Source organism: Nannospalax galili, unplaced genomic scaffold (assembly GCF_000622305.1).
Source record: "Nannospalax galili isolate Female #2095 unplaced genomic scaffold, S.galili_v1.0 scaffold568, whole genome shotgun sequence".
Classification (NCBI taxonomy): Eukaryota; Metazoa; Chordata; class Mammalia; order Rodentia; family Spalacidae; genus Nannospalax; species Nannospalax galili.
The window spans coordinates 2,226,801-2,248,608 of NW_008359441.1; the positions used below are offsets into that span (position 1 = coordinate 2,226,801).

Sequence of the window (21,808 nt, forward strand, 5' to 3'; positions counted from 1 at the left end):
TGGACAGGGTCTCATAAAACAGGCTGGGCTTAAACTCCTGATCCTCCTAAAATCCCAGACCAGCAACCTGTCCTCCCCATATAGTGCCCCTCTTCATCCCTGTCTGTCCCTGGCTACCAGCAACATTCTCAGGTCCTAGCCTTGTGCCCTCCCCAATCCCACCCACACCTCGAGAGCAACTGTGGCTTCAGCCCACCATTTGACTTGTGCCCCCCACCCCCCATGGTCTCCTCCTGGCTCTGGCCTCAGTAAACCTGTTTCTGGTGGTGAAGTGGGAGGCTCTGAGTCACACTGCTCCCAAATTCAGATATGTTCCCCGACACACACACTGCTGAGATTCACAGACCAGTGCCAGAGGCCATCCAGCCAGTAGAGCAGCTCTCCCTGATCACCAGACAAAGCAGGAAGGGCAGAGGAAATAGGTCTTCTCATGCTGGGCATGTGCTCTACCACTGAGCTACACCCCCAGCCCAGTAACTTTTTTAAATTAATGGCAAAGGATTTTGTATTTTAAACTGTAGAAACATTAGAAATCCCTGAGAAATGATGTCACACAGGGAAGAAGGAATCATAGTGCACCTTAATCAGTTCTACCTGTAGTTCCACAGAACTGTCTGTTAACAAAATGTCTTCTGAAGGTGGCTCCTGGGGAAATGACACTTTTCAGCTTTCTGCTTTTCCTGTATTCCTAAGCAGCTTCTAAGGCTACAATTGTATGTTTGTACTTTTTTCCCTCAGACATTTTAGAACTCGGCTTGATTCAAGTCATTCTGTATATGAGTTCACATAGTTCTGCCTCCAGGATGGGGTTAAATGCCTTGTCTGGAGTTCACCCTCGCCAAGCATGAGCTCACTGTCTGGGGAAACGAAGCTACTGTGCAGAAAACGGCCCGCCCTGGCGGCCAGTGCCTTGCTGAGAAAATGCAGGCCCTGTCTGATTTGGTAGCGTCTGTGGCCGCTGGAAAGCTACCACCACCTGGGCCTTGACAACATTTTCAGGCTTAAGACAATGTTCCAAGACCAGAATTTTCCAGTTTGTAAAGCCCAGTTCCCTTGATGGCTAGTTAAATGGCTGAGAACAGTGTTAAGTTCTCAGGTACCACTTGCCCTGACTCGTGACAATAGGAAGCCTGAGCTGTCAGGAGTCCCACTGCAGCAGTGACCACTTGGAACTAGGAAGTAACTCCAAGTGGAATGGGGGGTCAGGGGAGTGTACATCTGCCTTCTCCCTAAGAACTAAGCCAACTGTTCTGTGGGAATGAATGGATACAGGCCACAGAGGCAGATATTTTGGAGGAAGCCTCATTCTTTCTGGACAGAAGAGTTCTTTGATATCATTTTGAAGAATCCTAGCTGACCTTTACATACACAAGAATCTCTAAACCTAAATGTGTCTGTATGCAGCCTAAGCTGGTCTCCCAATAATACTGTCCAAGTGGATCCAAAACAATTCTTAGGGCTAGGTGTGGTGGTACATGCCTTTAATCCCAGCACTCCAGAGGCAGAGGCAGGAGATCTCTGTGAGTTCAAGGCCAACCTGGTCTACATAGTGAGTTCCAGGCCAGCTGGGGCTACAGAAAGACCCTGTCTCAAAAAAAAAAAAAAAAATTATTTAAAAACTCTTAGGTGGTTCAGTGGCCGAAAAGAGACACTTCAGGGAGCAATCCTTTGCTAGGGAGGTTGTTCACAGGTACAGCACTTGCCTAACATGTGCATTGCTAGGGTGATCCCAGCAATGGAAAGCAACCCCTAGAGCCTCAGAACAGTGGAAAGGGACATCAAGAGAAAGAGCTGAAGTGGGCTCCTGTGTGTGTGGGAGCAAGAGCTTGATGGAAAGAGGCACAACTCTAGAGGATAGGCACGGTCTGTTTTGGTTTGTTCACTGGTTTGGTTGGTTTTTGTTTTTTGAGTTGAGACCCAGGCTGGCCTCGGACTCCTGGTGTTCCCACCCAGCTTCTGGATGCTGGTATTTCAGGTGTGCACTATCACGCCTGGCTAACATTGTGGGGTTTTTAAATATTTTTTATGTATATGAGTGTATTGCCTGATGTAGGTAGGTGCACCCATGTTATGTAATGCCTGAGGAGGTCAGAGGGCATCAGATCCCCTGGAACCGGAGTCATGAATAGTTGTTAGCCACTATCTGGGTGCTGAGAATCGAACCCAGCCAGGTCCTCTGCAAGAGCAGCTGCTCTTAACCACTGAGCCATCTCTCCAGCCCACATTCTGTGTTTTGACTATGATGTTGAATGCAAATATTTGTGGACGCTTATCAAGTTCTACACTTTGGATGTGTGCACATTCTTGGTGTTCATTTATACCTGTTTAGATTTTTTTTAAAGTCATTATTATTTGAGATAGCAGAATAAACTTGACTCTGGTCCTTGAAGTAACTATATTCTGGTACCAAATCTGCCACCAACTTCCAGGTACATGTGGGGAAGGTACTTAATCTTTGACTTCTCATCTCCCATGCTCTAAAAATGAAGGCGTAACAATTAGGACGCTCAGTTGTTTTCACCTGTAAGGTAGGATTGCTCATTTTCTTAAAAAAATGTGTGTATGTGTGTGGTGCTGGGAATAGAACGCAGCAACTTTCACATTCTAAGCAAGGTCTGCACCTCTGAACTGTTCCTCCAACCCCATAAAACCCTCTTCTAAACTTTTATTTTTTATTTGTATTAGTGTTTTGCCTGCATGTATGTAAGTGCACCCATGTCATACAGTGCCAGCAGAGGCCAAAAGGAGGCATTGGATCCCCTGGAACTGGAGTTAAGGATGGTTGTGAGCCAGCCATGTAGGTTTGGGAATTGGATCCAGGTCCTCTGCAAGAGCATCCAGTGCTCTTAACTACTAAACCATCTCTCTAGCCCCCATTAAACCCTCTTAATTGGATGTATAAAGCAAGGATAAATTTACTCTGGGAAACCATGTCTATTGATAGTGTGATTACATATTGGCTTCAGTCATATTGGTGATAGGCAAAACACTTTTGCCTTAATCTAGCAACCCTGGGCTCTGAACTTGGACACGGATGTTTTGTCCCTTATCCAGCAAGGTTAGAAATCAACATTTCAAATTAAGTCTGTTCTGTGCTGTTTTTCAGTGTCCAAGAATCTCTGGGAGAAAAGGCTGAGGCAGAAAATCACTCCAAGCAGGAACCCAGGCGGCCAAATGCTGGTCCTAAGCACATGTTCCCTGAAATCGGGCTGGGCTCCAAAGGGGGACGAGCTCACAATGGAAACAGTGATGGCCCTTTGCTCAAGCAGCCAAGAGAATGAAAAGCACATTGAAAGCAGCAGTGTCTCCACCGGAGAGGCATGGTGGGCCCCTCGGTGTGAAACCAACCTGACAACCGAGGAGCAGGATCACGGAGGGCTTTCCCAGCATCTGTCTTCAGTTCAACAACAGGCCTTTATGTGACCGTCCCAGGGAATGGCTGAGAAACGACACCGAGCAACCCAAGCTTTACTAGCAATCAATGCACACTTGGTCGAGTTTGCCTATTTGCTTTGAATTAGATTTTGAGAAAGAAAAGCATTCTTGATGTAGGTTTTAAGACTCTGTGCCATCCAAATATGTTTTCATATATTCCTCTACAAGGTTTCTGCCCCTCCCCTTTATTTCTGCCTCTTGTGGACTATCTTGACCTCTAGGGAATGACCTTCCAGCTGGTGTTTTCGGGCTGTACTGTTGCTCAACTTACCCTGTGCCACCATGAATGTGCTTCTGTATTAACGAGTATTAACAAGCAGGGCTGAGAGACCAGCTGGCAGAGGGAGAAGGGACTGGGGAGGGAGTGGCAGAGTAAACCAGCTCCAAAGAGCTCACTCACCTTTGCTAAAAGCAGGCACAAGGCACAGGCCAGCTCTGCCTCGCACGAAAGATGAGAGCTTCTGGCATCTGAATGCGAGAATCCTCCCCGAATTCTTACGTTGAAATCCTAACTCCAGCTGGGTCTTGGAGGATGATCAGCTCTTGAAGGCAGAGACCTCATAAATGGGACTAGTGCCCTTATGAAAGAAGTCCCAGAAGCAGTGTGGTGGCACATCACCGTAAAACAGCACTCAAGAGATAGAGGCAGGAGGATCAGAAGTTCAAGGCTACTCTTGCTACAATTGTGGGTTCAAAGGCAGCCTGAGCTACATGAGAGTCTGTCTCAAATACCTCAGAAAGATTCCACACCATTTCTTAAAATTTTTATTAGTTTTATTTTATGTGTATGTGTGTATTGCCTGCATGTAGGTAAGTGCACCCATGTTGTGCAATGCCCGCGAAGGTCCGGAGAGGCTGTCGGATCCCCTGGAAATGGAGTTACAGACAGTTGTTAGCTGCCATGTGGGTGCTGGGATTCAAACCTGGGTCTTCTACAAGAACAACCAGTGTTCTTAACTGCTGAGCCATCTCTCCAGCCCCAGATTCCACACCATTTATAGACACAATGAGAAGATGGCCATCTCTGAAATCTCGTCAAATTTACCCACACATTAATCTTGGACTTCCCAAGCCTCCAGATCTGTAAAAAATAAATCTGTTGTTTATGATATTACAGCAACCAGCCAGACTAAGACAAGAACCCACACTGGTTAGGTTAGTTCCTTGCTTGTTTCAGAGGGCTTCTAAAACTACAGGGTGTAAAACAAAGGCGTGAAATTCACAAGTCTTCTGAAATGGGAAATTCACCAAAAACAAACTGGAAGGTATTCCATGTCCAAAGCAGAGCCATTTTTGTTCCGGCTGACTACTGCTGGATCCTAAGAACATTTTCAGGAGATAGAAGAGAGCAATGTTTCAACAGAGGTTTCCTTGGGTTACATACAAGCACAGGCCTTCTTACCATCAGAACTAGCAGAACAAGGATGGGTTTGGCATTGGAGTCAAGCTTGATCTGTGGCCCAGGTTGAACTGGGGGGATGGTGTGTGATCCTGGAGCAATCTCACCTTTGATAGGGGACCGCCCCTCACATGGCAGCAGGTCTGCAGAGATGAAATGGGATTGTGTGCACCACAGGTATGAAGAGGGCTGTCTACACACCACAGACTCCAGCTGGGTTCTGCCCTTTCAGCTCAGAAGTAGAAATAGAAGACTCTTTCCAGTTTCCTAGTTGAGACCAACAGAGCTTTTGCTAATAAATCACAAAGATTTTCCTCAATGGAAGCCTGCTGGTCAAATGGTTTCAGAGCCTCTTCTATGCACAAGCATATATGTATTTGCTGGCAGGCACAGCCGCGTCCCGCATCTAGAAACAACAGCCTGCCTCCAGAGCTGAAGAGCAAAGCTGTGGATACAGAGGTATATATAGACCCTCCGACCTAACTCTTGTGGCTTTGCCTCCTCTGTACCAGCCACAAGGATTAATTTTGTTTTGTTGGTTTTTCATTCCCTGAGAAGATGTGAAGGAGAATCAATTGAACTTTTTAAAGCTTTCTACAGTTGTCTAATGAAGAGTCTTTTGAAAATAGAAACATTTATATTGCCTTTCTCAAATTTTGCTTGAAAGAAATCCTCAGGCCAGCAGCGATGGCACACACCTATAATCCCAGTACATGGGAGGTGGTGGTCAGAAGATCAGGACTTCAAGGACACTATGGGCTATATGAGGCCCATCCTTGGAGAAAAGTGAAGTGAGAGGAAACAGGAAAAGGGAGAGAGGAGAGAGCCTTTGTGACTGGTAAGCCCTGGAACACAAGCCTGCCCCATGTCCTCTGTATGGCCAGTGTGTTCTAGGAACTGAGGAAAAGATGGTTGCCTTCTTAGCTGCTTACTAAGTAGGCTCTCAGTTCCCATTAAGGCCAGACCTATCCCTGCTGCCCACCATGAGTGTGCCAAGCTCTGCATCTGCATCACCCTTGTGGTGCTCAACTATCTGGCAGATGACAAGTGACTCCACAGAGGAACAGCACAGTGTGGAGTAACTGTGACAGAAGCCAGTTCCCAACCCAAGAGAAGGGCACAGCAATCTCAGCACAGTAGTGAGAGGAGGAATTAGGGACTGGCAAGCAAAAGCAATGGCAGCACCTACGGGAGCATTCTGAGGGCAGGCATGAGGTGGAAGTCGTGTGAGGGAGAGAGGAGAGCAGGCGTGGCCAGCCTAGCCAAGATGACGACAGGCTGGGAGAGGCCAACAGTGCACTTGGGTCACAGTGAGGATGTCCTACAGGGAAGAACGGTTGTAGCTTGCCAACTCAGCACTTCGGGGACTTGGGGAAAGAGTCATGGGATAGAAATCGCACCTGAGAAGCTCATCTCTTTAACAAAGCTGAGGGTTACAGGACAGCCATGACACTCAGGAGGCCCCAGCTAGAGGTTACAGCAGCCATTTAAAGACAGCTGATGAGCCCTAGACAATGGCAGCTTCACTGACAGGTTCACTGAGAAGATTCCAGGTCAACATAGCACAGAGGTACTTGTACATCAGTGTTTATTGGGCACGATTCACAGTAGCTAAGATATGAAACCAACTTTGGTGTCCAACAAGAGGACTGGATAAGGAAAAGTGAGATGATAGATGGTAGATGATAGATAGATAGATAGATGATAGATAGATAGAGAGATAGATAGATAGATAGATGATAGATTGAGAGATTGATAGATATGGATGGATAGATGATAGATATATGGATGGATGGATGGACGGACGGACGGACAGACATAAGATAGATGTGAGAGACAGACAGATAAATGGCAATTGTTTTTAGCCATAAAAATGAAGTTATTTGGCTGGGCATGGTGGTGCACGCCTTTAATCCCAGCACTTGGGAGGCAGAGGCAGGTAGATCTTTGTGAGTTTGAGGCCAGCCTGGTCTATATAGAGTTCCAGGACAGCTGGGGGCTACAGGGAGACCCTGTCTCAAAAAGACAAAAAAAAAAAAAAAAAGTGCATGGCTCCTGAGGAACACCACCTGAGATTTACCTCGAGCCCCCACATGCCATGTGTGCACACACAGATCTGCGTGCACACACACTAACAATTTACAAATTCACCAGTGCTGTGTGTGGGTAGTGGATGAGGACAAATGAGTCACCAAAGGTGATGCAAGTTACAGCACGAGTGACTGGGATCACAGGCATGTATAACCCCCAGCTGCTCCACGCTGTTGTATTTAGACAGTCAGTCTTGTTTCCATTTTGTTGGTCGCATATAGCACCATCGGGTTGTTCTGTTTTGTTCTGAGAGAATGTCTTGTCTTGCTAAGTAGTCCAGGCTAGCCTCAAAATTCAAACTCCTGACTCAGCCTCTAAGTGCTGGGATTACAGGAACTATCTTAATTTTTAATTTTAATTATGAATAATAGTGATTATTATTGTGATTATAATTAGACTTATAGTCTCTCTAGCTTGTTTTCCTTATTTTTGTTGTTATTCTTGGCTTTTTGTTTCTCCTAGATGAATTTTAACATCAGATTTAAAAAGAAAAAAACTTACTGGGATTTTTTTATTGAAATGGTATTAAACTCACAATCTGGAGACAGTATATACCTTTACAATACTGATGTTCTCTCCTTGAATGTGTATATTGCTGTCACCTTTTATTTATTAAAGATGTGTGCCATCACATCTGGCTAATATTGTCCTTTTTAAAAGCTGAATAATATTCCATTATGTACTGCACCTTCATTTTCCATTCATCAGTTGATGGACATCTAGGTTGTTTCCAATTTCTAGCTATTATGAAAAGAGCAGGATGAGCAGGTATTTCTGTAGTAGGGCAGGGAGTCTTTGGGTATATACCCAAGAGTGGCATGGCCAGGTCATATGGTAGATACATTTTTAGCTTTTTGAGGAATTTCCACACTGATTTCCATAGTGACTGCACCAGTTTGCACTGCCACTACTAATGGATCAGAGTTCCCCTTCCCCCACATCCTCACCAGTATTTGTCCTTGTTTGTTTTTTGGGTCTCTGCCATTCTGAGAGAGGTAAGATGAAATGTCAAAGTAGTTTTAATCTGCATTTCCCTGATAACTAAAGATGTTGAACTTTTTTTTTTTTTTTTAATCTTTTTGAGACATGGTCTCCTTGTAGCCCCAGCTGTCCTGGAACTCACTATGCAGACCAGGCTGGCCTAAAACTCACAAAGATCTGCCTTCCTCTGCCTCCCAAGTGCTGGGATTAAAGGCGTGCACTACCATGCCCAGCAAGCAAGATGTTGAACTTTTCCTCAAGTATTTTTCAGCCATTTGCATTTTTTTTTTATCTTTTTGAGACAGGGTCTCACTGTAGTCCCACTGACCTGAACTCACTATGTAGACCAGGCTGGCCTTGAACTCACAACGATCTGCCAGCCATTTGCTTTTTATCTTTAGAGAATTCCTCATTCAGCTCTTTGCCCCATTTTTTAAATTTTTTATTTATTATTTTATGAGTATGCGTGTATTGCCTGCATGTAGGTAAGTGCACCTGTGTCACACAAGGCCCTCAGTGGTCAGAAGAGGCTGTCAGATCCCCTGGGACTGGAGTTACAGACAGTTGTTAGCTGCCATTTGAATGCTGGGATTCAAACCTGGGTCTTCTGCAAGAACAACCAGTGTTCTTAACCACTGAGCCATCTCTCCAGCCCCTGCCCCACTTTTTAATTGGGTTGTTTGGGGTTTTTTGTTTTGTTTTTTTGATGCTTAGTTTTTTTAGTTCTTTGTGTAGTCTAGATACTAACCATTTCTCAACTGTTGGACCTAATGCTTGTGCTATATGAGACCTGTTCAGAAAGTCCTCTCCTGTGCCTCTTAAGTTCCAGTGTATTCCCTACTTTCTCTTCTGTCTGATTCAGGGTATCGGGCCTTATGTTGAGGTCCGTGATTCATTTGGAGTTTTGTGCATGGTGAGGGATAGGGATCTAGTTTCATTCTTCTACATGCCCTTATCCAGTTTTGACTAGCAGCATTTGTTGAACATACTGTCTTTTCTCCAGTGTGTATTTTTGGCTCCTTTATCAAAAATCAGGTGGCTGTAAATGTTTGGATTTAAATCTGGGTCCTCAATTCTATTCCACTGATCAGTGTGTCTGTTTTTATGCCAGTACCCAGCTGTTTTTATTACTATAGCTCTGTAGTACAGTTTGAGATCAGGGATGGTAATGCTTCCAGCAGTCCTTTTAGTGTTCATGATTATTTAGTTGCATTTTTATTTGTGTATTTATTGTATGAAGGATGGACTGCATCACAAATTTCCTTGCACAGAAGTGTGGTAAGCTCTACATTACTCTAGTTTTAGTACATGAGCTGCTGAAGCAAGCACTTGGATTCTTGAGCATTTCATTTATAAGAATGTCCCCCTTTATTTTGGTTTATGGTTTTTGTTTTGTTATTGTTGGGGGTTTTTCTGTTTTGTTTTGTTGAGACAGGGTCTCACTCTTAGCTCCAGCTGGCCTCAACTTGTGGCAATCCTCCTGACTGCTGGGATTACAGGCCTTTATCACCACATCAGGTTTCCCTTTTTTTCAAAGTACCTTTTATTTATTCTTTGACAACCCTGTGTACAGTGTATCTTGATCCTATCCATCCCAACACCCTCCCACCCCAAGACTTTGCCTTACATACCGATTTTACTACCAGAATACTATTGAGTAGTGGTAAGACATTTTAAATTCGGGCTTGAACTCAGGGCCACATGCATACTAGGCACTCTGCAGCCAAGTTGTAGCCCTAGATCTCTTTTTACTCCATTCCTACCTGCCTGTCTGTCCCAAGCAGGGCTGTCTGTGGCCCAAGCCAGGCCAGTCCTTCAAGGGCTGTTGTTTTGTATTTTGAGACATGGTCTGTGTTGTCCCAGCAGGCCTCAATGATCTCCTGCCTCAGTCTCCCAAACAGCTGAAATGACAGGCACATGCCACTGCACTGGCTCCTTGAAGGGATGTTTGTGCTCTGAGAAGTGCTCTTCTCTCACCAAAGCTGTAAGCTGGTAGACTTCTGATATATCACTTGATCCATAGTTCTAGCTCCACCTACAGCCAGTGAAGAAGCCTATACTAGCTCAAACAGTGAACATCCTCTTAGGCCAATCGGAGACTGGTGCACGTGACTACAAACAAGCCTCCTCAGTGATGAGCTTGCTCCTTTCCTCACTCCAAGGTCAGTGTCTACTGATTTCTGGCTTGACACTGTCAGAGTGACCATTCCCTGTGTGGTCAAGTTTAAGAAAAACCAACAAGGTACTTGTGGTAAGTAAAGAGCATTCCTGGGCTGGAGAGATGACTCAGCAGTTAAGAGCACTACCTGCTCCAGCAGAGGACCTAGGTTTAATTCCTAGCACCCACATGGTGGCCAGCAACCAACTCCAGTTCTGGGGATCCGAAACCTGACACGGGTACACTTACATGCAGGCAATACACTCATGCATCTAAAGTAATTTTTTAAAAAAAGAACATTCCTTCTGATCCCAATTAAGAAACATCAGTACTGTGCCTGTCTACTTAAATACTTTGGTAAAGGTAAAAGAAAATCTTTGTTTCCTCCCCAATAAAAAGTTTAAGATAGAGCCAGTTATGATGGTTCACACCTGTAACCAGAGTATTTGGAAGGCAGATGCAGGAGAATCCCAGGTTCAAGGTCAGCCTGAGCTACACAGTGAATTCCAAGCTACTTGGGGCTAGACAAAAAAGATGTTGTCTTTAAAAAAAGAAAGACGTTTACATACATTAAAAAGTTTGTTAGGCTGGGCTTGGTGATACATGCCTTTAACCCCAGCATTTGGGAGGCACAGGCAGGCAGATCTGAGTTAGAGGCCAACCTGGTCTACATAGTGAGTTCCAGGCCAGCTGAAGCTACAAAGAGATGCTATCTCAAAAAAAAAAGTTTATATTATAATTAAGATGCTGCTGGGCATGGTGGCGCACGCCTTTAATCCCAGCACTCGGGAGGCAGAGGCAGGCAGATCTCTGTGAGTTCAAGGCCAGCCTGGTCTACATAGCAAGTTCCAGGCCTGCTTGGGGCTACAGGGAGACCCTGTCTCAAAATTTAAAACAATAAGTAAAATTAAGATGTTAAGTACCTATTCTTAGATTATTGGGTAATACCTGGTTACTCTGGTGACTGATATGTCACCAACAGTCCATTGTGAAGTTTTAGGTAAAAAGCCATTTCCTCACACCTGCATTTGTGTCTTGACAACTGTACAAACCAGGCATGGTGGCACACGCCTTTAATCCCAGCACTCGGGAGGCAGAGGCAGGGGGATCTCTGTGAGTTCAAGGCCAGCCTAGTCTACATAGTGAGTTCCAGGACAGCTGGGGCTACAGGGAGACCCTGTCTCAAAAAGACTGAAAAAAAAAAAAAAAAAAAAAGACAACTGTACATACCTGTTCTAACTTGAGAGAAACTATGAAATTCAAGATCAGGAGACACTCAAGTCTTGATTTAAGGGGTTGGAGAACAGCACCTTAAAGAATAGTTATGTATAAAAGGATGCAGTTTTTATATATACCTGTCTATCTGCTTGATATGGAGAGCTCAAGCTATAATGTTAGAAAAAAAACCAATGTAAACTGGATGTGGTGGTGCACCCCTTTAATCCCAGCACTTGGGAGTCAGAAGCAATGAGATCTCTGAGTCTGAGGTCAGCTTGGTCTACATAGTAAGTTCCACGCCATCCAGGGCTACAAGAGACCCTGTGTCAAAAAATTAAAAAAAAAAAAACAAGCAATGTTGAGATCCTGTCTCAAGTGTGTAAATGCACCCATGCTGTGGCAGTGCTCACAGAGGTCAGAAAGGGCATCAAATTCCCCTGGAACTTGAGTTGTTAGCAGCCATGTTGATGCTGGGAATCCAACTCAGGTCCTCTGTAAGAGCAGCTAATGCTCTTAACCACTGAACCATCTCTCCAGTCCTAAATGTTTTATTTTATGTAAAGAAAAAGACAATATGTATACATACTTAATTGTACCACTAAAAATACTGAAAAGCAGTCCATAAAAGTTTCGTTTCCCATAAGAGGTAGAAGCAAGACTTTGCAATGTGTACCTTTTTATGGACTCCTGATATCTGAACATGTGAATTTATCAGCCATCAAAAAAACATCCCTTTGTGATACCTGCCACTACTTCTCATCTTGGGCTACACTGGCATAGCCACAGGCCCTTCTCCTGGCCTGGGAAACAAAAGCCATTTCCCTGACTCAATGAAATGAAGGCGAATAAAGGACATGGTCACACGGTAATGCCTTTATAAGAGGAAATTTTATTGTTAATTATTTACCTCAATAGTCTCAGAAAGAACAGATTAACTCAGTCCAACATGATTTGCAGTTGGCAGAACCTAGTGAAGCAAGTGTTCTGATTGCTAAGGATTTAATTTAGATGCTTTTAATACTTAGCCACCTAACACTGCAAACATAATCCAGAATCGATGCATCATCTCCCTCCTTTCCACTTTAACACCACACCTACCTCCCTTCATTATGGAAGTATCTTCATTAAATATGATTCCCGGAGGAACAAGTTCCCTGGAGAATACAGCCATGAGGACAGTGCACAAAAAGAAAAACTAAAATAAAACTCTGTATGATAATTTACTAATCTAAGGAAACAAAACCTTCCAATATATTAAGAAATAAATCCAGTTACAAATGCACTAATAGGTCTCTGTGAGGAGGTTCTGGTAGTAACTGAAAACGGCCGGCTATTTACAGGATACGCAAGCAGGGGCGGGACACCTAGCCCAGCGCTGGCCCTCAGAAGCCAAAAGTGTTCTCTCCGCTGTAGGCCACGTACAAGAATCCATCTTCATCTTTTTCCTTCTCATAAAGCTGTCCCATAGTTAGACTTGAAAGAGAAAAACAAAAAGACACATCATTGAAAATTGTGTCTAGGTATCAAGAAGAAAAAGAAGGCCCCAGTTATAAGGAGCTTGGTGGCATGGAGATAGAAATAATTTAGGTACCTGCTGTGATCTGCAATCTGTTCTACTGAAAGGAAACAGAGCCATGAAAATAAGACTAAGTCTGAGTGTATGGCTTGCTGGGAGAACCCTTACCTAGTAGGCACAGGGCCTTGGGTACTGCAATCTCCAGCACCACAAAAAAGAGAGGAAAGTCACAAGAAATTAGGAGCCAGACACAGAGGCACATACATCATCTCAGCATTCACTCTCCTAAGAAAATCCTTTAAAGAAGCCAACCCCTTGAAGAGGCACCTGAATGACTTTTAAATGGCAAGGAACCCTGAAAGAAAGAACATACTAGATTCTCTTCTTCCAAGTATTTAAACATTTATAATTTAGACTCAATATCAAAGATTCAAGTGAGTTCTTTGTTAAGGAAGTTCCCAGGTCAAAATCCCTGAGCCCAGATCTCTATACCAGTATGATCAGAAAGACCCAGACACAAATACAAAAAGCTCCCACTATAGCTGTGATCCAAAGTGATGTAGTTTAGTGGGAGTGCTTTGCCCAACATGTGTGAAGCCCTGGGTTGGATCCCCAGCACTACACCAAGATTAAATATAATAAAAGAAGACTGCTCAAGCTTCCAAAGAACCTCCAAAAATAGAGATTTCTTAAACTAAAAGTGTGGGTGGGAAATCAGCTTTCCCTGTGCTATGGAACAGACTGCAGTGGAGACCTAATCTAGTTCTCTGCTATGCAACTGAGTTTTCTAGTAACACCTTCAAGCTCATGAAAGCTCTGGCCACGTGACCATACTGTGCGCCATGACCACAAGGCATACATCAACCAGAGCTAGCAGTAAGATGCTGATTGGAGGACAGGTCCAGGTTACAACCCCTGTTTAAATATGGACACAGCAAGGATGGGAACTAGGCTGTTAGAGTGATGACAGCATACACAAAGCCCTGGCTTCAATTCCCAGCAGCGAATTAAAAAGCCAAGGTGCGGTGACCCACACCTGTAATCTCGGCCCTGGGGAGACACAGGCAGGAGGATCAGAAGCTCAAGGTCACAGCAAATTCTAGGCCAGACTCGGCTACATAAGACCCCTTCTAGATAAATAAGGATACATAGCAAGCCCAAGGCCAACAGGGAGAATAAAGCGGATCCAGGATCTCAACTTGGTGAAGCAATGCACAGCACCAGCACTGAGCAGGCCACTGCTACAACAGCCGAGGATCCCAACCCACAGAGGCAGCTCCAACACATCTAGCAGGGAAGCTGTGCAAGTCTGCTGGATGCTTGGATGAAACTCCCATGTAGCACTGCAACTCCAGGGTTTCCTGCCTAAGTTAGGAGGAGATGACTTGTAGCAGACACCAAAGACAGCCTCCAGTCCAATGCATGCCTAGCACTGTGTACTACAAGCAGGCATCTGGAAAGGATGCTGCTCTGGTTAACAGGGACACTGTCACCTTCTAACTTGATACTGATGAGGAAAGAATAGAGGGTCAATAGCAGGCACAAGCATGGAGCCAATCTAAGGTAAGGTGGAATCCTGAAGTACAGAGTAAAATGAATCTAAGTTGCTCCCTAAAGGCTGCTTCTCACACCTCCATTCAGATCACAAAGATCCAGGAAAAATCACTCCTCCCATGGAAGAACTGACCAATAATAAAGTCAAGTCTCAGCAAGAACCAGGTCCAGGATTAGCCATGAGCTGAGAGCAAACATTACATTTTCTGCTACTCGATAGCCTTATGAATTAGGGGAGGCTGACTTAGGGCTCCATGTGGGTGTTCAATCCCAGAACTGCCTTCAGCCTCCAACCAAGGACAGGTCATGGAGGCTATAAGGTCCAGCCTGAGTCATACATAGGCTGGACTGATGAACACACCTGGCCAGTCAGCTGCTGTGCTGTTCATGTGCTTCCCTCAATATGGACTTCCCGCTCTTTCAGCAGGACAGGTCAGGTGAGGTGAGGTGAGTCACCGACCACTACTATAGAACTTGCAACAGCTCTGGCTGCAAAGTGGAAAGTATACTAGGACCCCAAGATTCTGGAATATACACAGCCACTGAGTGCTCCTGTTTACTGGATAGTCCTCTAATATAAGGCTTCTGCCATTTCTGATATAAACATTTGTTTAGTGTGTGTGTCTAGGTCAAAGAACAACCTGCACAAGTCAGTCAGTTCTCTTCTTCTACCATGTGGCTTCCAGAAAGCAAACTCAAGTCATCAAGCTTGGTGGCAAAGTGCCTTTACCTGCTGAGCCATCTCACTGGCCCAATAATCATTCTTTTGAAGAGTTATTCACCCAGAAATTATCAAAAGTGCTAAATTTAAGCACACTTCTAAATAAAAGATGAACCATAAGACATTCCAACATCCTTTAAGACGTCCTTAAGGCTGAGAAGCAAACCACTGTCTTAAGTAGCACTCATTTCTCCAGGTCAAATTATAATATCTTAGAGATACTTTATTCAATAGCACATTCCTGTTTCTATTTTAAACAAGGAATTAAGAACATTCTTGTTGGAGCTCTAAACAAAGACCACTGCCAGATCTGGGTTCCCCTCTAAGCCCATGACTGGAAACTCATACACCACCATTCCTTCTCGGTTCTGTCTGCAGCAAGGCATAGTTCCCCTTCTGTTTTCAGCCAGACTCTTGCTGTAGGCACGTAGGCAGAGAATTAAACTTTCTAATGCTAAATGGAAAAGGTAAGACTCCCCTCATCTCTTCCTCCCTTTCTTTAAAAAAACAAGAACTGTGCCAGGCGTGGTGGTGCACGCCTTTAATCCCAGCACTCGGGAGGCAGAGGCAGGCGGATCTCTGTGAGTTCAAGGCCAGCCTGGTCTACATAGTGAGTTCCAGGACAGCTGGGGCTACAGGGAGACCCTGTCTCAAAAAGAGCAAAAAACAAACAAAACAACTCAAGAAGAGGGAAGTAAACTCTTACCTCTATGTCTATCCAGAGTCAGTATTTAATATTAAGTAACCAATAATTCTGGCCCTCTCCATGCTCAGCTTACTCTGTCTGACCTCAGGCAACATGGATCCTCCTGTAGCCCTGTCAGTTATCAAGGGGAGGGTTCCTGCAAGCTTGGAGCCATCCTTTATGCTGATTTCTCCAGCCACCCTCTGCAAGCTGCAAGTGCTGGATGAAGGTTAAAGGAGGCTCCTCGCTTCCCTAAGGAGACTGAAAAAAGCTGAAAAGAAGCTGCTAAATTGTTTTTGAACAATTGTTTTGGTGAAGCTGAGTCAAAAGAGACCCTATGGCACTGTTTGTGCTACAATGGGTGATTACATCTGCATGAAGCCTGATGATGTCACATGCCTTTTTTGAGATAGGATCTCCTTATACCCCAGCTAGCCTGAAACTCACTACTAGACTAGGCTGGCCTTGAACTCACAGAGATCCTCTTGCCTCCACCTCCCAAATGCTATGATCAAAGGCAAGCGCCACCACACCCTGCTGCCTCTTTTGCTTATGGACAAATTTGAGGTTTGGTTTTGTTTACTTGGAGACAGGGTCTCACTGTATTCTTCAGGCTGGCCTAGAACTCTTGGTCCTCCTGCCTCAGCCTCCTGAAGGCTGGGATTACAAGAGTGTACCATCAAGCCTAGCTAACAAATGTGTTTTTAATAAGCTTCCCACATGCAATACAGAATGGGTGCATCAAGTGTGGGGCAAAGTCATTAACTGGAGCCTAAGTGCTAAGGGCCTTGGTGTTCTCTGCATCCTGAGACATCAGGTTTTATCTCTGGTCACTCAGTCCTAAAATCCTAACTTGGGTCCCATGTAATCCACTTTAGGGTAGAGTCTCACCAGACTAGAAAGGCAAATCCAAGAACTAGGAGTGCCTTCCCCAGAAAGTGCTTGGAGAGAAAATGGTTTGGAGCAGCCTCTGCTGTCCTGAGAAGCACTTTTCACTCCCAACTCCACTTATACCTCAGGGACAATGGGGAGGTACTAAGACCTAGAAGCCATTTTCCAATTGCTAGATTACCGTGGAGCCACTAGAGAAATCTTAATGTCTCCAGAAGCCTGCTCCATTTCCTTCTAGAAGTAACAGAGGGCTGAGGAAGTGGCTCAGTGGCAGAACACTTCCCTAGGATGTTCAAGACCCTGGATTGGATACCCAGTACCACCAAAACAGTACCAGAGGATCAGCATTCAGGAGGCTCCTACTTCTTCTCACTAAGCCACCACCTCCAGGAAAGAGGAAATAATTACCACGGTGGTACAGAAATTCTAGAAGCTGTAAAAGATTTGCCTCCTCTACTACCTTAAGGGAAACAGTAACCCCACAGTGCCCAGGCCTCCCTGGTAGAGTGTACCCAGCAGCACCAGAGGCCTGTGAATGGAGGCTAAGATCACTGAGCTACAGATAGATGTACGGACCAGCAGCACCCAAGCAGTGGTGCTTGGTGAAGTGTCTAAAGACACTTCAGAGCCCTTGACTGGACAGCAGTCATGTTATTAGACTGGCTCTGGCCTGTCTCCTCAAGGAAACAGTGATTTTAGAGAAGCTTCCATGACTGTCCTGTACTGCCTCTCTACCAAATGCCAGAAAATGCAGTAGTACAGATTTGCAAAGAAACCAGACCAAGAGAATAGACAGAGCTTCTGACATTTAGTAGAAATAAGGTCTGAAATTTAAGTTAAGCCTGTCCTGAGCATTCTTTTTTTTTTGAGCCAGGATTTTGCTGTTTAGCCTAGGCTAGCCTTGAATTCATGATCTTCCTGTCTCAGCCTCCCGGGTGCCACTACACCTGGCATCTTTTGGCACTTCCAAGGATTTTCAATCATATTTTGACAAACTAGGCTAGTTCCCAGGCTTTCAAAAGCCTTAACTTTTAGGAACAGCATTTTTGGGGTAACTTAAAACCTAGTTTGGGGCACTAAGATAAGATACTGCCAGGAATTCACACATAGGGACCAAACTCTGGCTCAGGATTTAGAAGTGCCCAATCTGTAATGGGAAAGGACAAATCAAGTTTAGACTAAGTCCATTTTCCTGCTTCCACAGGAGACTAAAGCCAGGTTGTCCCCTAAGAGGGGAATTGTAGCAGCCCCTGACAAAATTCTGATCCCAATTTATATTACAGAAGACTGCTTCCAGGCAGCACAATAGTCAGTCACACTGACAATGAAAGCAGGTTACCAAGGAAGGTGTATGTCTCTAAAGACACTTCAGAGCCCTTGACTGGACAGCAGTCATGTTATTAGACTTGCGGATTAGGCAGATATTCTCACAAGAACAAAGAGCTGACTAAATTTAGAGGTAACCAAGAAGAGAATTAGCTGAAGAGTGAGCCTCATGAGAGCCCATAGGCAACAGAGCAAGTTTTCATGAATCATTAGGTGAAAACCTCATTGCAGGTCTTGGCTCTATATAGGTCTTAAACCCAAGAAGGTTCTCAACTTTTTTTTTCAGTCTTTTTCTGAGACAGGATCTCTCTGTAGTCCCAGCTATCCTGGAATTCACTATGTAGACCAGGCTGGCCTTGAACTCACAGAGATCCGCCTGCTTTTGCCTCCTGTGCTGGAATTAAAGGCATGTGCCACCATGCCTGGTTCTCAACTATTTTTTAAGAATTCCTTGGCTTCTAAGGCTGGGAGGCCTTTATTTGTTTTTTAATCCAGATCTTGGGGCTGGGGCAATGGCTCAGTCAGTAAAGTGCTTGCTGGGTAAGCGTGAGGAGCTGAGTTCAGATCCCAGTACCCACATAAAAAGCCAGTACAGGACCCATGTACCTATAATCCCAAAGCCGGGGATGCAGAAACAGGAAGATCTTTGGGGCTTGCTGTCCAGATAATCTAGCAAAGGGATGAAATCTAGGTTCAGTGACAGACATTGTCTCAAAAAATAAGGCGGGAAGCAGGCGAGATAGCTCAGCAGGTAAAAGCACTTGTACACGCCTTATGACCTGAGTTTGTCCAGACTGATAGTAGGAGAGAAAGAACTCCCAAAGTTGTCCTCTGACCTTCACACCCACACTGTGACACATGTGCACCTACACTCACAGGCATGCACACAACTTAAAAAAAAAAAAAGATGAAGACAAAAATAAGCATTAGTCTAAAAAATAGGGTGAAAAAGTAACAGAAGACACCTGATATTGACCTCTGGCCTCACACACACCACATATGCATGCCTTCATACAATAAATAAAATAAAATCCATATATTATTCTATTTTCTTAGTCCAAAGTGCATACATATGTATTGTATGATCTATATTTTTTCCTGAAGCTACTGAGGTCAGTGTACACAAATTCAGATTTACAATCAGGAACTCGGCTGGCCTGGAACTCATAGACATCCACGTGGCTCTGCCTCCTGACTATTGGGATTATAGATGTATACCACCATACCTAGCAAGTTTGAGTTCTATAAATAGCCAAGCAATCTTGTAAAACCAAAAGGCCCATGGAGCAAACCTCTCTCACCTGGACTGTGGGACTGTCTTATCCACGAACAGGAAGATCGCCTTCTCAGAAGGAAGCTGGATCCTTTTCCTGATGATCCACATGAACTGAGCCACAGTGATGTCTGATGGAACCAAGTACTTCCTTTTGTCAATATCAACAATCTGAGACCCTGAGACTTTTTCAACAATCACCTGGGAAAGTCAAGAACAGGTCAGCAGCTAAGGTTGCAACTCAGTGTTAGAGAACTTACCAAACTGCACAAAACCCCATGTGTGATTCCTGGCATAGTAAATAAATGGAGAGATCAGGATTGGATCTCCTAAAGTGAAGCTCTGACCTCAAACTGTCTGATGAGCAGAATGTGAAGTAAGGAAGGGGGAGGAAAACTGAGAAGCATGAGAAAATATGCCCAGGACTTAGCAAGCCACACCCTGAAGGTCCACAGCAGATATGAATGTGCTATGGCAAAACTGAAAGTGCTTTTCTGTGGTCAATTACATCTCTCATCTCTGATCTCAGCATTTTCAAAAGAAACACAGCTACTAAGCTTTTTGACATTTTCTCTAGGTAAACACAAAACTTTGTGGTGAGGGTTTCATTTGTAGCCTGTTAATAATCCAGGATCCCAGAACAGATCCATGCTAGTGAATTAAAAAATTCCAAGCAACACCCTGGAATGGATGGAATAGTGGGGATGCCTGGTGGTCCCAGCCAGCCAGGAACCAAGGCTTCCATTTGGCCTGCTGCTTCTCTCTAAACAGGTTCCAATTTTGTCCCTTTGACTCTCTCCCTACAAGGACTGTTTATAAGCAAAGAGCTACAATAATAAGATTTTATGTTCTTCAAAAATCAATAAGGATAACAGAAACCATCTCCCTGACCATGAGAGAAATATAGCATCGTGTTTATTATTGATTGAAGAGAAAGAGTGGCTCTTCCGATTTGTTGAAGCAAGGAAGGCAGGGTCAGGGTGAAGTCCGGGAGCTAGAAGCTAAAATAGTGCCTCAAAGTTCAAGATGAATGTCCTGAAGTACTACTTCCAAGACCAAAGTGACAGTCCCCCTGCACCATCGTTCCCCAAAGTGGCAGTGACCTGTTGCCCTGTCCTAGAACACGGTTTCTTACATAATTGGCGAGGGAGCCTGGAGGCTGCAGGCAGCTTGCTGGCCTAGATCGAGAGATTCAGCACCGAGGCCCCTGAACAGCACCAGCCCCTCGCACCCAAGGCCACGGCTGGACCCAACCCAGCCCCGTCGGTCCCCTGCTGCATCCCGGGACCTCAACTAGCCAACTGTTGAAAGGCCTGGCGCACTGGCCTGGGCTCCTGGGCTCCGATATGACGGCGGGGTGAGGGGACAGGGAGTCCATACTCACCGGAACTCGGTCGGGGTATTTCGCTCGGATCTTCGCGGACTCCACGCATCTGTGTTCTGGGAGAAAAACACCGGGCTGACCGTTGCGCCTGCCCGCGGGCTGGTGCTGGATCCCCACAGCCGTCTCCCTCCCCGCCCTTCTCCGCCGTGACCTGTGCACGCGCAAGCCAAGCCCGGAGTCCCGCGCCCGCGGTCCCCGGACTCCTGGAAGGCACCGCCAAGGGCGCGCTCGGTCCGTGGGAGGCCGCGCGGGGCGGCGGGGTCGCGGCCCCCGGCCCGGCGTGGAACCCGGCCCTGCGGCCCAGCCCGGGGCGGCCCAGGGGGGGAGGGGACGGCGGGCTCCGGCCCGGGGCAGCCGGCCGCGCTTACCCAAAGAGTGGTCCTCCTTGAACATCCACTTCATGGCGGCGGGAGAGGACTGAGCCGGCTCTCGGAGCCGCGGACCTCAGCGAAGCAACCACAACAACAACCACAGCAGTGGCGGCGGCGACTACTCGGCAGGCGGGACTTCCGGCTGCCGGAGCCTAGCAACCGGACGGGGGCGGGGCTTCCGGCGCGGCGCGCTTGAACGACGTGCGGGGGCGTGCCCTTACGTAGGGGGCGGGTCCTAAAGAGGACCCTTGAGGTCTATGCTGGGAATGGAGGGTATGCGGGGAGTGGAGGCTGGGGGAGGCGACCGAGGGGACGCCAGAATCTGGGGAGAGAAGTGGGCTCTGGGGGTTGTGCGTGACGGGCAGACCGCGGCTGATAGCGTGGGACACTTATAAAGGGCCGCTGTAGGGGAAGTCTGGGGCTTCAGTGACAAGATTTTGGAAGATAATATTAATGTTTGGCCTGGTGACAAGTCCGAAGCTCAGTATCAAGGGAATAACTAATTCCAGGACACTGTGGCAGGGAGTACTGGGACATCGCGGAGATCCAGTATAGGAGCTGGCCATAATAAATTCCTTGTACCTAAAACTTGTTTTAAATAAATCTCATTTCCTTCCTTTATTTGTAAGTATTTAAACGTTCAAGAACAGATATGCATTTGAGCAGTGTAACATCACTGATCAGACATCCCTTGTCCGTAACTGTCACAGGCCAGTTGTGACCGTCAGGCTCCAAGAACTCCCCTGAGAGCTGGTCATAAGACAAGTTCTCTAGCCTGGCGTGGGGGTGGCTCAGCAATCACAGC

At 45.7% G+C, this 21,808-nt stretch overlaps 1 protein-coding gene across 1 annotated transcript; it reads right to left on the bottom strand.

Moving 5' to 3' along the window:
- Positions 1–12,151: 12,151 nt before the first annotated feature.
- On the bottom strand, positions 12,152–21,161 carry Gabarapl2 (GABA type A receptor associated protein like 2). Its single transcript, XM_008822955.2, has 4 exons — positions 21,001–21,161; positions 20,633–20,688; positions 19,277–19,449; positions 12,152–12,755 (listed from the first exon to the last, which is right to left on the bottom strand). The coding sequence occupies exons 1-4, from the start codon at positions 21,032–21,034 to the stop codon at positions 12,665–12,667; spliced, it is 354 nt and encodes a 117-aa protein (XP_008821177.1). The 5' UTR covers positions 21,035–21,161; the 3' UTR covers positions 12,152–12,664.
- Positions 21,162–21,808: the final 647 nt, after the last annotated feature.

Bases quoted from the DNA above. Each gene is read 5' to 3' on its own strand.
- Gabarapl2 (XM_008822955.2), bottom strand. From the start codon at position 21,034: ATGAAGTGGATGTTCAAGGAGGACCACTCTTTGG. The intron at 20,689-21,000 runs GTAAGCGCGGCC...TTTTTCTCCCAG, and splicing joins CAAGGAGGACCACTCTTTGG to AACACAGATGCGTGGAGTCC. The intron at 12,756-19,276 runs GTGAGAGAGGTT...TTCTCTTTCAAG, and splicing joins AAGACAGTCCCACAGTCCAG to TCTAACTATGGGACAGCTTT.